General features: G+C 52.8%; 1 protein-coding gene across 4 annotated transcripts in view; it reads right to left on the bottom strand.

Annotated features, from left to right (window-relative positions):
• Positions 1-952: 952 nt before the first annotated feature.
• The window catches only part of Tspan15 (tetraspanin 15), a 43108-nt gene continuing 29341 nt past the window's right edge, over positions 953-14719 (bottom strand). For 2 of the 4 annotated variants that reach the window (XM_031347931.1, XM_031347930.1), the window contains 5 exons: positions 7923-8018; positions 5464-5588; positions 3504-3547; positions 2200-2316; positions 953-1732 (listed from right to left, as the gene is read on the bottom strand). In XM_031347931.1, coding sequence (XP_031203791.1) covers positions 1140-1732; positions 2200-2316; positions 3504-3547; positions 5464-5588; positions 7923-8018 — 975 coding nt within the window. In that variant the 3' untranslated portion in view covers positions 953-1139. Of the gene's footprint in view, positions 1733-2199; positions 2317-3503; positions 3552-5463; positions 5589-7922; positions 8019-14719 lie in introns of all 4 variants that reach the window. The other 2 variants (XM_031347932.1, XM_031347933.1) reach the window with 2 other exon arrangements.

The following is a 14719-nucleotide window of genomic DNA, read 5'->3' on the forward strand; positions in this document are numbered from 1 at the left end:
GCACAGAAATTTGAAGCTTAAGGTCATCCTCCGCTACCCAGTGAGTTCGAAGCCAGCCTGGACTACAGGAGACCCTGTCTTAATAACCAGAGGAGGAGAGGCAGAAGCGTCCTTAGGGAGCACGAGAGCCGCAGACCCAGCCATGCCTGGGTTTGCACACCTAGGAGAGTCTGTCTATACAGAGATACGACTCCAGTCGAGGCGCTTCATAAGCAGTCCCATGGCTCAACAAGTTACTTACCCGTGCCTCTGTTTCCATATGAACAAGATTGAGGTAACAGGGATGAACTACAAACGGCTGTGAGCATCAAAACAGCTTCCTATGCTAAACGCTCGGGTCTGGCCTCTGATGTGTTCATGGTCATGGTGTTCTTTTTAAAGCTTCTACACTTCCTCATAGGGGACCCAAGCTTCCCTGGTGAGGGGAATTTCCTACCCCAGGCTTAGGTGGATTTGAGATTCTTGTTTTAGATCTATTGCCCTGTCTAAGAATCTTACAGAAAACCTAGAAACCCCAGGCAGGGTTGGGGTCACACACACACACACACACACACACACACACACACACACACACACGCGCGCGCGCACACTTGGATCAACTATTCCTGCAAGGCCGGCTGTCTCCAGCAGGGGGCAGCCAGCACCAAGCTTTGTTTGGCATGGGTCCCTATATATAGTCTACAGATTCCCTACCACAGTTACTTCCACAACACAGGTAGACTTATGGATACCATTCTTCTTCTCGAGCCCTGGATTCAACTACTTCTCCATGTAACCATTTCTCTACCTGTGGGGCCTTATGTCTTACTATTCTGCCTCAGTTTCCCCTAGTGTGTGAAATACAAATGCTGCCCATTCTTCCTCCCTGGCCTCAGTGTCCGAAGCTATACCAATCTCCACCCAGGGGCAGCCTTCTTTCAAGAGGACAAAGAGACTCCCAAATAACACAATGAAAGACCACCCCCAGAACCACATCTTTATTGTTCAATGAATGAACTAATGGGGAGGGATGAGTGGACTGGGTTGGGGTGGCTAGTTTTGAGTAGCCAGAACCTCTTGCTAATTGTATACAAAACATGGTTATTTAAAAAAAAAAAAAAAAAAACCCACATAGAAAATGGGTGGGCGGAGCAGGAGCCTTACAGAGGACTCAAGGCACCTGGGAATTTAAGACATGGTCCAACCTCATAGCTAGAGCTCAGCACTTCCTGCCCCATGGAACAAGTACACTCCCTTCTTTCCTTTAAAAAAAAAATCACTGCAAAACTGCCCTTGAAGGGGCATAATGACCCCTGGCCAAGGCACTGCCAGAAATAAACAGAGCCCACACGGAGCCCCGAGCTTCCCTCTCTGGGGCTCAGAACTAGAGCTGAGCTATCCCTGTTCCCCGGGATCCCACAGGGTTCAGCTTCTCCCCAGGAGGAGTGGCCATCAGACACTATACGCAGGCACATACGCCCTGGGCTTTGGTCAGTGCCACGGGTGGGCAGAGGAGCTGCAGCTGGTCCTGTCCAGCTTGTGTAGACTTGGATGCACTTTCGCAGTACAGTCCGGCTAGGGCCTGCTGTACCGGGAAGAGGTCCTAATCGGGATAGCACAGACAGCATCCAGTGCTTGCTGTGTCCGTGCTGGTCTTGGCACCAGGTCCCAGCAATCCATCTGTGACAGAGTGCTCCAAGATAATGTCCTCCACACGGGTGATATACAGTAGTGTCAGCAGCACACCAAGAAACTGAGGACGGAGAAGGAGCCAGTGAGAGCCTGCTGACACATAGGCATCTTCCCTGGCCGCTCCTTCCCTGGGAACTAGGCTGGGGAAATCAAGACATCCCAGCACCCACTGCCCAGGCAGCTCCAGGCTGGGCCTCTTCTACCCTTCCCAGGAACATGGAGACTTTCTGCCCCTGTGTCTTAGCATAGCACCTCAGGCTGGGTCTTCTGCCTCCATCCCAGCTCTGCCACACCTTATCCAGGGGAACCTTGGGGAATTCACTTCACCCTTCGAAGCCTCCATCTCCACTACTGCCATTATGCCGATGTGCTAATCAGTCACTCCAATCTCACTGATGGACTGAAGGCAGAGCCAGTGCAGGGAGAGCAACTGAGGAGTACCCCTTCCAGACCCCAGCCCTCCCAGGGGTTCTGAACCCTTCTCCTTCATCACTCAGCCCAGCTTCGTCTGCACCATGGACTACCCACCTGAGGAAGCAGGATGCCCAGTAAGAGGCCTGCCATGATGGTGTAGTTGTCCATGAACCATATCAACACGGCGTTGGTGCAGCCCCGCACGTAAATGAAGGTCTGCGCATTCAGGCGCTGTGCGTGCGGAAGAAGGGTATCAGCATGGGAAGGTCGCCCTGGATTCAGTGCTGCTCCTGAGGCAGCACTGGGGACATTGTGGTAGCACTTGGTGGTGAGAACTGCTGGGAACTGGCAGAGTGGGCCCACATGTCTCCCAGATGCCACCCAGGGCTACACACTGTTACCTGAGCCAAAAGCCGACTCCAGGTATATGTGTATGCATGTGGGAGGGACCTACATGGTTTTAATGGGCAGGGAAGCTTCTAGAATTACTATGTTACATTTTCCCACAAGTGGAAAATCCCTTGCCACGAAACTTTGTTTCATGTATGAATTATTTAAAACATTATCATTTGAAACTTTGTTTCATGTACTTTTTTTTTTTTCAAGACAGTGTTTCTCTGTATAGCTCTGGCTGTCCTGAAACTCACTCTGTAGACCAGGCTGGCCTTGAACTCAGAAATCTGCCTGCCTCTGCCTCCCAAGTGCTGGGATTAAAGGCATGCACCACCACCGCCCGGCTCATGTACAAATTATTAAAGACAACATCATTTATGGACTGGAATACCCTCTTGCACGTATGGTCAGGACTAATCGGACACTGAGTTATTAAAAGAGGAAAAAAGACTGGGCACAGTGATTCACGACTTTAATCCTAGCACTCACTCAGGAGGCAGAGGCAGGGGAATCTCTGAGTTTGAGGCAGCCTAGTCTACGTAGCAATTGCAGGTCAAATGGAGCTACATAGACATGCCCGGAAAGCTGAGGCACAGGGACACCCAAGAAGGACTTTCTCTTCCCCAGGGATTCCTGGGTCCCAGGCAGGTAGTACCAGTGTGAACTGTCTACAAACTGCAGGGCTGGGCGGGCAGCATGGGAGGGGCCCTGGAAGGGCATGATGCCTCACTCAGGTAAGCCTGCCTGGAGGGGGCACTCAGCAAACTTGAGCAGATGAACTCCCTTGGCTCCCTCGGCCCTTCTGTGACTGATGGCTAAGGCGAGTTGGGAAATCTTAGTAGCTAGGAGCCCTCCGCTAGAAACCCTCCATTAGGTGAGGAGTGGGACAAAGGGAGCACCATTTCTGGGGACAGGAGGAGCACCATCTGGGAACAAAGGGAGCACCATTTCTGGGGACAGGAGGAGCACCATCTGGGAACAAAGGGAGCACCATTTCTGGGGACAAAGGGTTTCCACGCTGTTACCTCCTTGTCGATTGTTTTGTAGCCGCACATGGTGTTGACAACATCTGTCTGAAACAGAAACACATTGGCTACGATTCTATAGGCTGTAATCTGAAGGGCTCACCTTCTACAGAAGAGCCATGGAGTGGGTCTATAGTCTGCTATACAAACGGAGCTGAGATTGCCTGCCTCCGGGATCAGGCTCCAGTTTGTATCTCAGTGACCACCTCCACGAAATGCCCAGTGGAGAACCGTGGGCTGGCCCCCTCCTGGTTCTTGTGGGAGATCACCCCTCCACCAGCAGCAGTCTAAGATCTTAGCCAGAGGCACCCCTGTGGCACCCCGTTGCTGAGCCAAGCTGTTCCCATTTGACTGGCTCTCAGAAAGGAACTGCTCAAACCACAGCTGGGCCTCTGCCATCTGTGGTTTACCTGAGGGCAAGGCTGGGCCACTGGCCACACTTCCCTGCCCCTTCAAAGCTGGCTTCGTCATCAAAAAACCACAGAAGTTCCTCTGGAGGGGGGGGGGAAGGGCTGCTCTCCAGGGCTTCTTGCTGCTGACTAACTCATCCCTGGGGACTCTGCTGGGCTCCAGCCCCCCCATAACAATGCCCACCACTGTGTGGGCCCTGCTTGGTCGCAACCTCAGCCACAGAGAGGTGGAACTCCAGATCCAGCCTGGATCCAGCTTGGGTCCCTGCCTATGTAAGAGGCCTCTGCTGGACCAGAAGGCCACTGGGGCAGTGACAAGGGAGGGGAGCAGCAGAGGACCCCAGCTTTTACAGGGCAACTTCACTTGGCGATGTTCCAGTCTCTGGGTAAGGCCCTACCCATGGGTATTCCGTTTCCATGGTTACAGGCTGGGGTGGTAGGCATAGCTGTTGAAACCATCAACAAGAGACTTTCCAGGAGAGTGAGTGAGTGTGTATGTGTGGTGTGTGTACTGTGTTGTATGGTGTGTGTGTTGTGTGTTGTATGTGCGGTGTGCTGTTGTGTGTGGTGTGTGTTGTATGGTGTACGTGTGTGACATGTATGGTGTACCTAACTGTGTGCTATGTTATGTGGTGTGTGTGTGTGGTATACATATGTGTGTGTTGTGTGTTGTATTGTGGTATGTGTATGTGTGGTATGCAATGTATGTGTGGTGTGTGTTATATGTGTGGTATGTGTATGTATGTTGGTTGTATGTGGGGGGTGCATGTGTGTGGTGTGTGTGTATGTGTGCTGTGTGTTGGTATATGTATGTGTGTGTTATGTGTTGTATGTGTTATATTGTGGTATGTGTATGTGTGGCATACATATGTATGTTGTGTGTGGTGTGGGTGTGTGTGGTGTGTGTGTTTGTGGGATGTGTGTGTGTCTGTGTAGGTGTGATGTGATGTGTGTGTGTGTGTGTGTGTATGTGTGGGGTGTGGGGTGTGTGTGTATGCGTGGAGTGTAGTAATTGCCCGGCTTTTCTTTTTCTGCTCCGGTCCAGAAACTGGGCAGTTCCTGACATACTCGTCACACATCAGGACTGACAGGCGGTGACCTCACAGCTCAGCATCCCAGATGACTGGGAAGTGACAGCTGAGAGGCTCCAGCTGGGGAAAAGTGGAGGTTGGCATTTACATCACCACATCCCTTCTGGCCAGGGCTCTGCTGCCAGAGCTCACAGTGCCTGCACTGTACTCTGCCTCCAGCATGGCCTGCTGCCCCTGCCGCACACTCTGGCTCCCTGTTGCTGGGCATAGCCCTGTCAACCTCGGGCAAGGCCCCCTAAGTGGCTAAAGCAACAGTACTTCAACCAGGGCCCCCTGAAGCTGAGTGACTACAAACAAAGAGCCTGGGTCAGGCCCATGCAGCTCTCCACTGTCAGAGCCCCTGGGCTAAGGAAAACACAACCCTGACTACCACCTCCTGCCCACTCCCAGTGCCTGCTCCCCTTGGGCAGAGGGAGAGCAGTGTTTGGCAAACTGGGTGACCCCACATCCATCACCCACGTGGTTACCGTGTTCCTGATGCAGCAGGTGTAGGGCACGCCGCAGGCCAGGGGCCCGGGGGCGCTGCAGTCGTGGTACTGGTTTTTGCTCCAGTCTCTGTAGTCCTCTCCGCCACAGCACTTGAACTGAGGGAGAAGAGCACCAAGGAAGAGCTGTGGTCATGGCCAAGGGCAGGGTCAGATGGCTAAGAGAGGACGCTGATGAGATGTGCGTGTCCAGGGCTGGGGCGGGAGTCCCAGGGCCCCATGGGGCCATACTCTATTAGGTCACAGCTGTCAAGAGCGGCATGCACATAAAGAAGGGGGCTGAGTGCTCCACTCTGGAGAGTCTGCACAGTAAGGCTGGACCTCTTCGATTGGACACCAGGTGGTGACTAGACACTGGATGGGAAGTCTGTCCCCGGGCAGCTGTCTGCACCTTCTCCTCCAGATTCAAGCTCCTGAGGCAGGGACCTGGCTGGAAAAGACAGCCCCAGGGGCCAGGGTTTGTGGAACCCCTGCTTTACCCTGACCTTGGAGACCTGCATACCTACCATAGGCTCTCCCCTTAGGTCCCCTTCCCACCTCTACTCTCTGCACCGGGGCCAGCTCCTGGGGTGGGGTTTGGACAGAGAACAGTGCTGCAGAGGGTCTAGCTTGGACACCATCCTTCTGGGCTTAGCACAGACAATGTACGATCATTCAGGAAGACAAGAGTACTTGGCTAAGTGACAAGAACCGTGGCCAAGCACGCCCGCATGCCTGCTGTCCCGGGTAGGAGGAATACTACAAGTTAGAAGCCAGCTTGGACTATGTCAGTGAATTCTAGTAAAGCCTGGGCTACAAGGTGAGACCCTCCCTGACCACCCCCCCCCAAAAAAAACAACAACCCAAATTAGACCAAAACCACCTTGGGGAGGGGAATGATCTCCCAGGAGGGGATGCTGTGTCCCTGGGCATAGGGAAGTGGGGAGGAGGCGTGGCCTTATAACTGGGAGGACAGAAAAGGATGCTGAGAGGATGGCGACGGGGACATCTCAGCTGCAACAAGAGGCAGTCAACTCTCATGTGCAAAGGCCCCCACCCCCTCCGGAACAAGGCTGTGTCTCAGGGAGCAAATGGAGAAGCCAGTGAGCAGAGAAGATGCGTCCAGGGAACTGCAGCCAGCCATATGTAAATGACTGATCAGCTAGAGCAAACTGGGCTCTGGGACTGTGCTCCAGGGTAGGAGGCTAAAGGATGGTGTCCTGTCGTAGGAGGTCCTGGAACACCCTTCTGAAGTCCCCACAGTGCCATGTAGTCCCTCGGGCCTCAGGATTCACAAACGCCTATCTATCTGCTATGTTGGACAAGGGCCATCTGTTCTGCTGCCAGATGGGTACACGTTCAAATCCCCATGTCACCGCACCAGCTGTGTGGCCATAGGCAAGGCCGTCGCCCTCTCTGGGCTTCAGATGTTTGTCTACTAGGAAAAGCAATGCCAACTTCGCCTGCCTGGGCTCTGACTGTAAGAGGAGCCCTGCGTGAAGCATTCTGCACGAGGCCCAGTGAGCATTCGTCACCTCCTACCCACCCCCACCCCCCGCCCAAGAAGAAATTAAACCTCCTGAGCCAGCTAGGGGCTGCTTCCAACAAAAGCATCTACCCAGAGTATGACTCGGCTCTCCCAGCCCAGGCTGGCACAAAGGAATCTCCCAGGAGCTGCACCTGTTTCTTCTACAAAGAAGCACAGAGCCAAGAGCCACGGGGTGTGGTGAGGCTGGTCTCCACTGAAAGCTCGCACAGGGGACCAGGCACACCCAATCGCCAGACCCCGCCATCACTGTCCTCATCCAGGGAAGGAGGGTGACCCCAGCACACTGGTGCTGCTCTAAGCACATCATAAGCCAAGGGAGTCTGAGCCATAGCAAAGGGAGAGACCAGAGTCAGCCCTGGGGTGCAGACCAGAGACTAAGAGGGAGGCAGGCAAGCCCACGGAAACAGTGGCCTCACTGTGGCTGTTAACTGTTGCACCCACAGGCTGGGCTGGGCCTTGGAGAGAGAGAGAGAGACAGTGTCTCAAGGGGACACACAATTATCGCCACATTCAAAGATGCGTCAGAGAAAAAGAAGGGGTCTGGTCTGGTGTCCAGTGAAGGAAGCTGAAATTAGGAGAGAAAACATTCCCCTACCTATGTTGAAGTAAAGCTCTCCACATTAGTGGAACTGGATCCAGGCGGCTGGACACCAGGCCAGCCAGTCTGGAAAGTAGATCCTTGTCACCTGTGGGGGTGAGCCCTGGGGCTCTGTAAAGTGGCCAGAGACATCTGGCCTTGTTGTGAGTTTTCCCCATGTTTGAAGGGCCATGCACGGACCAGCCACCTGCATTGGGAATGGACGGGCCAGCTGGCCCTTCACCCCACTCTCTGGAACAGAGGCTAGAATCCAGGACAAGGGTCCTCGAGGTCCCCTTCTGCCCGTCATCCCCTGCTGCCCAGTCACCTTCTTCTGCACAAAGTCCATGATGTTTTTGAAGTCCAGGTCATCGTAGTAATTCTCGATTCCTCTCCGGATGTTGTCATTCAGAAAGTCGATGGTCTACGCAGGAGGAGACATTGCCAAGGAAAAAGAGTACACATCAGAGGCCAGCCCCGGATGGTTCTGGAAGTCCAGGTTTGCACAGAGGTGAGACCAACAGTTGCTACCTACCTGAGCAGAAGGTCCCCAACATACCCCACCCTGAACACCTGGGACTGCCCGGCCCACTCATAGTCACTCCCCAGGCTTCCAAGGCCCAGGCCCTGCTAGGCTGATCTGCCCGTGCTCTGAAGCAGTATACTGGATCTGGGCCTCAACCTTCCTGGTTCCTGGCATAATCTCTCTCTTGCCTAGCAACAGCTATGAGCTGGAATCTTCTGTTGGTCCTCCAGCCCATTCCTCCATTCTCATCACCCAACTTCTTGCTTTATAAAAGAAGAAAACTGAGCCCCCAGGGGAAGAAGACCTTGGGAGTGGGAAAAGAGAAGAAACAGAAGACAGACTTTGCCCTGGGTCACAGAGCAGGCTGGTCAAAACTAGAACCCAGATCCCCTGATTCCCCTACATGGGCCCTTCTTCAACCCCTGGTGCTCTGACCCTCAGGCCACACAGACTCCTCCCAGTTTGGGAGTGGCCAGTCTCCACCCGGAAGATCAAGCTGGAATGCCACCCTCTCCCAGTTAGGCTGGGCTGAGTTCCCTGGAATACAAAGGGCCCACAGCAGGCACGGCTGGGGCTGGTGAGTGGGCAGCCCAGCCACAGGCTTGTTGTGACAATTGAAGCTTTCAGAGCAGAGGCAGAGACTGGGCACAAAGGGGCATTCTTGGCTCTGGTACAGGACAGAGGAGCCAGACAATTCCTGGGGGAGGTGCCCTGAGGTACACTGGGGGTGGCGGGGACCAGCTCCCGGGCCTTGCTAGGGTTTAGTTTCCCAACCCTGGGGAACCTTCCAGATTTAAGGCAGTAGAGACTAAGGTAAGAGGGAAGGAATATGAAGTCCCATAGACAAGCGCATAGTTCCTGCTGCCACCGGACCCCAGGCGCATCTGCTCATCTCCAAGCTCCCTTCTCTCATCCACAAAGCAGGGAGGCCAATACAGCCAGTCTTCTTGGGGTGTCAGCAGGCAGGCAAATATAGCCAGCTTTCTCAGGGTGTCAGGAGTTTGAACCCTCCCCAAAAGTGACTGTGCATGCTGGTCACATGGTAGGTCCTGGTAACACCTGCATCTCTGCACGTGGGAAACAGATCTCTTGAGGTTGGTGTTGGAGAGGAAGTCTCCGTCCCCAGGGGTACTGAGGCTCACAGCTTGCCCAGAGGACTTTCTGCAAGAGCAGCAGCAGCCCCATGTGTGAGCATCCCGGAGCTTATCTGAGACACCTGCAGCCCTGAGACCAATATATGTCATCCAAGGTTCCCCCTGACCCAGCTGCCTGCCACACTCCACATTACCTGCTAAGAGACCTACACTCAGATGTGACTCACTGTTCCTGAGACCCACAATATTCAGAATGAGCTGCCTAGAGGACCCCAATCCTATCCCATGATGGCCAGAAACAGCACGGACCCCCAAAAGGGATAGAGAAGCCATGGGCTTCTAGGAGAGGCTCTGAGGTCACAAAGCCCTTCATGGGTCTGGCACTGAACCCCAGGGCAGGGGTTGAATGGACATGTCAGCCATACTGCATAGGCAGGACCAGCCAGCTCTCTGCTTGACCTCCTCATCCAACCTCACCCTGCCTGCTCCTCTGGGGGAATGTAGTGATGGGCCAGATGGCTGGGGCGGAGTGGGGATGAATAAGAAACAGGACACCAGGGCGAGTTCTGTTTGCCACTCCAGTGGGGCAAGGGAATGAGCTCACAGCCATGAATGATGCACTGTAGGGGCATAGCTGGCTGGGCTAGGCTTGTGGGTGTCACCACGCTAGGGACTTGCCTAGGCTAGGAGGGTAGAAATGTGGTGTTACCTCCACTCTCCAGGCTGGAGACCTGGCTCGCCATGGCCTCCCCTTCCTCCCTCAGCCATCCTTAGATCTCCATGGAGTCTCTTCCCTCAAGGAATGGATGAGGACAGGAGGCAGGGTGGCCAGGGTAGGGTAGTGGGGTCTTCACATCCCCTTCCTCTTCCTCCTTCTCTCCTTCCCTCCCTCTCCTGATAAGTCTAGCTAGTATGGTATATGCTGGCTGCACTCAGACAGACCGACAGACCAACAGACCCACATACCCACAAGGACCCTATTTCCATCTTGCGAGCCGCCTTAGCCCTGTTGGGGTAGAAGGCTCTGTGGGGAACGTCCCTGACCAGACACGGGGAGCCGATGGTCCTGGACCCCATCGGCTTACATGAAGTGGTTCTTAGAGCTGTCCTGGCTGTTGCAAATGTGCACGGCCCCTGGAACGGTGTGTGTGGTGTTATTTCCTGGGAACATGAGTGCGACACTAAGGTGGCCCGTGGGCCGTGCCCATTGAAGACAGGTGGACGAAGGAACAAAATCCCATGATGCACTTAGGTTGTGCAGGCTCTGGATTGTAACATGCTTTGCTACCCCGTTAGCAGCGCTCAGCATGCATGATTCAAGGGAATTGGAGTCAGAGGCCATGCCCCAGTGGGGACAGGGCACAGAGGGTAGGAACTCCACTCCCAAAGGCCCGGCCATACCACTGTGCCCGGACCCAGCTCTCAACCAGGCCACACCAACAGAAGCCACCCCAGCCAGCAGGCTGCTTTTCCTTAGAGCAGCTGGCACAGGCTACAGAGGGACACATGACCCAGAGCAAGCAAACATCGAAGGCCACATGACTTTCAAAGTGTGTTAAGCCACCAGATAAAGCCATGTAGACCTGCCTTTCCAGAATCTGCCTTTAGATCTGCACTTATAGCCTCAGACGCCTCTGCCCCTCCCTGAGGAAGTCTTGGACTATTTTCAATGAATGTGACATGTGGTGTAACCCCATGTGGACAGGTGTGAAGGGACCCAAGAGTGTGTCCCTCAGGCTGGCTGCCCCAGGACCCAGCCCCTCTGGGGATAGAATTACTCTGGGTCCCCGCAGGCTTCGCAAAGTTTCTGAGACCTCCGGCTACGGGGAAGAGGATATATTATTCGGGTGCTTAGCCAAGGGGGACTATGGAACTACCAGCTTTCTCCTGCCCCTGGTTTCAAGACATCCTAAGTGCTGGCTAGTAGTGCTAGGCCAGGGTAAGATAACCAAGGTGGTGCCACCTGCCAGTCTCTGGCCTGGCATCAGGAATGACCAAGACATCCTCTGATCAAGACAGAAAGTGGCTTACAGTCACCTTGTTCTGCTGGGAGAGGTAGCAAGAGGCCCCGGGAGACCTACCAGCTAGAGCCCAAGGCCCTCTGGTGTTTCTGCTCAGTTTTGCCACCTATGACACCTCTGAAACCCTCATGACAAAACCTAGGGCAAGCTAGGACAACAGTAAGTATAGAGACTACAGCTCAGGTTCTGGGGTCGCCAAGTTCCACGCCCAGGGTGAAGGCACTGAGCATTTTCCTGCCGGCCCCCAGTTGACTCTTCACCATGCACCATACGAGCACAGATCGAGGAGCCACTGGGCTCTGATGGCTGGGTCCCCCTGCTTGCGGCTGCCTCACCTGACCCAGGGACACAGTTTCTTCTCGCACCCAAATATCTGCCTCTCACTAACTGGCCTTGGCCACGCCAGGCTGCTCCCTGAGAGCCTGGCCTGGTGGCTGGTACTTGGCTGTCACCACGAAGCCAACTGTCAGAACTAACAGGCAAGCCCATGGTGCTGGACACGGAACTTGTTCTGCAATGGCTAAAGACACCTGCCTTCTCCTGAGGAAGCACTTCACTTGGGCACCCTCTTCTTCCTCTTCCTTCCTCTTCTTCCTCCTCTCTCCTCTCCTCCCTCTCCTCCGGCCTCTTCCTTTCCCCCCCTCTTCTCCCTGTTCCCTCCCCTCCTCCCCTCCCCCATCCTCCTCCTCCTCTTTCTCCCTCTCACTGACACATCCCCCACCCAGTAGCTTCCAGTAGTTTCCTTCCCCCATGCTCAGCACTGGCCTGGCTCCTGTCTTACAAAATCACATTGCATTAGAGCCAGAAGAGGCATGCTTAGCGGTTTGTTTTGTTGCTGCTGCTTGCTTTTGTTGTTGCTTAATGTGGCGATTCCAGACATCACCAAAAGAGAAAGAGAGAGAGAAATATGGGATCTAGAAAAATATATATATAAAGGAAAGAATAAACCAATGCATTGTACTCCCCGGCTTCCAGAGATTTCTCTCCAGTTCTTTTATTTTTTTTTTTTATTATTTTTGGTTTTCTGTGACAGGGTTTCTCTGGGTAGCCCTGGCTGACCTGGAACTCACTCTGTGGACCAGGCTGACCTCGTCCTCAGAGATCTGCCTGCTTCTGCTTCCCACGTGCTGGGATTAAAGGCGTGCATCACATCCTCGGCTTCAGGTCTTTCTTTAAAAAAGTTTTTTTTTTAAATAAAGACTTACTTTGCAACCTACATAGGCCTCAAACTTGCAATTCTCCTGCCTCAGCCTCTGTGTGCATCACTATGCCTGCTGTATTCTAACAACTTTAAATGTTATGATGAACATATTGTGATTTTTTTTTTTTTGAGATAGGATCTTGCTGTATATCTCTGGCTAACATGATACTCAGTACATGGTTCAAACTCTCAGCAATGCTCCTGCCTCAGTCTCCCCAGTCCTGGGGTTACAGGCATGTGTCACTATTTTATATGTTTGCTTTCTTTTGTTCTTGATTCCTTGCTCCTGATCCTATTCCCTGAGGAAGGCCAGAAAAAACAAACAAAGAACAAAACAAAACAGAAAACCAACCAAACCAAAAAAAAAAAAAAAAACTAAACCAAACAAAAACAAAACAAAAAATCTGACAGGTTCTATTTCCCATCTTTCCCAATTCAGGAGGCCACAAAGATCAGCTAGCTCTGGGCCACCCTTGTCTGGTAAGTTCATGCCAGAGTGTCCTGCGGCAAACCTACGAGAGGACGCTGAAGCATCTTCAGACAGACTTGCCCACAGGCTTAGTGGTCTCCATAATGAGTCAATGGACAGTTTGGAGAGCTGAGCAGGAAGTGTCCTGAAGGATAGGACACTGGGGAAGGTGCTGGGAGCTGTGATCTTCTCCCAAACATCTTCTGCATCCTTTACTATGGCTTTGACACTGGGGTTTTACTGTCCGTCGTTGGGTGGTTGGGTTTTTTTGTTTGTTTGTTTGTTTGTTTGTTTGTTTTGAGAGTCTGTCTACATAGCCTTGGCTGTTCTGGAACTCATTGTGTAGCCAAGGCTGGCCTTAAACTCACAGAGATCTACCTGCCTCTGCGTCCTGAGTACTGGACTTAAACCACACCCTGTGCTTGGTGGCATTCTTAGTCTTGAGACAGGGTTTTCGGGTAGCTGAGCTAACCTCACATGTACTAAGTAGTTGAGGGGTAGCCTTGACCTTCCTACACACACTATGAAGCACACATTTCAGGAAGCCATGGGGCCCATAGGGTAGGGGAATAACAGGAAAAGTCATGTGTGTGACCCAGGCCCTGGCTTCCTGAACTGTAGGGCCTGAAGGTCCCAAGAGGCTCCCAAGACAGTTGCTGTCCCTCAGCTCAGCCTCCTCATTTACAAGAAGGAAGTGATGTCATGGCCCCAGCTGACCTACAGAGCACTGAGATGGGACAAATCTGACAGCCTTGTCAGAGGCACACAGGAAGCAGGACTAGCTCATTTGGTAGGGACAGGTTTATTAAAGCCACAGATGGTGCTGACCATGAGCTAGCCCTGAGGCTCAGGGAGGAAAGAGCTAACCTAGATTCCTGCAAGGCCACTGGCCAACCGAGCGAGAGCTGATCATACACAGAAGCATTGCTATATACGACTGCAATAAATACCTCCCTCTACTCAAGGCTTCTGGGAAATGAACCAGTACCCGATTCCTGCCGCTCAGAGTAGATGGGCTAAAAACAACAACAACAACAAAATACAGGGGGGGAGAAAGCAAACAAACAATTTAAGGGCCTGAAGTGCGGGCAGCACACATCATCGCTAATCCCAGCACTTGGAAGATGCAGCCAGTAGGTCGTTGAGGATTGGTCTTCTGCTATGTACTGTAATGCTAAGTGCAGGTCCCCAAACCCTGGTTGCTGCCTTAGAGACCAGAGAGTCTGCACTGCGCATAGATCCAACTGACTATGTAATCCCCCCTCAAACTATTTCTGATTGGTGAGTAAAGATGCCAACAGGCAAATGCTGGGTAGAAGAGACAGAGGTGGGGTTCAGGGTTCCCAGGCTTGGGGTCAGAGGAGAACCATGAGGGGGGAAGAAAGTCAAGGAGGAACAAAGAGATGCCATGGGTTAGGAGTTGTGAACGTGGCTCTGAGGGCTGGCCAATCAGAGTTAAGAGCAGCCCAGATGAAACATAGTGAGTAATAACTTGGGGTCATCCATAGGGAAGTAGATTCTAATAGCACAGAGGGTAGATATCTGCCCAGCTCTTGTGCTGATTAAGGCTTATTATAAATATGAAGGCTGTGTGTCTTTTATCCAGGAACTAAATGGTCAGAGGCAGGGTAGAAACCCTGGATTGGGATAAAAAAAAAAAAATGTCTACAACCATAGGCTCAAGGTCATCTTTGTTACATAGCTAGTTTGAGGCCACCAGACTATAGAGTCCCTATCTCAGAAAACAAACCACAGAGAAAGAGAGAGAGAGAGAGAGAGAGAGAGAGAGAGAGAGAGAGAGAGAGAGAGAGAGA

This window comes from Mastomys coucha, unplaced genomic scaffold (assembly GCF_008632895.1).
Source record: "Mastomys coucha isolate ucsf_1 unplaced genomic scaffold, UCSF_Mcou_1 pScaffold3, whole genome shotgun sequence".
Classification (NCBI taxonomy): domain Eukaryota; kingdom Metazoa; phylum Chordata; class Mammalia; order Rodentia; family Muridae; genus Mastomys; species Mastomys coucha.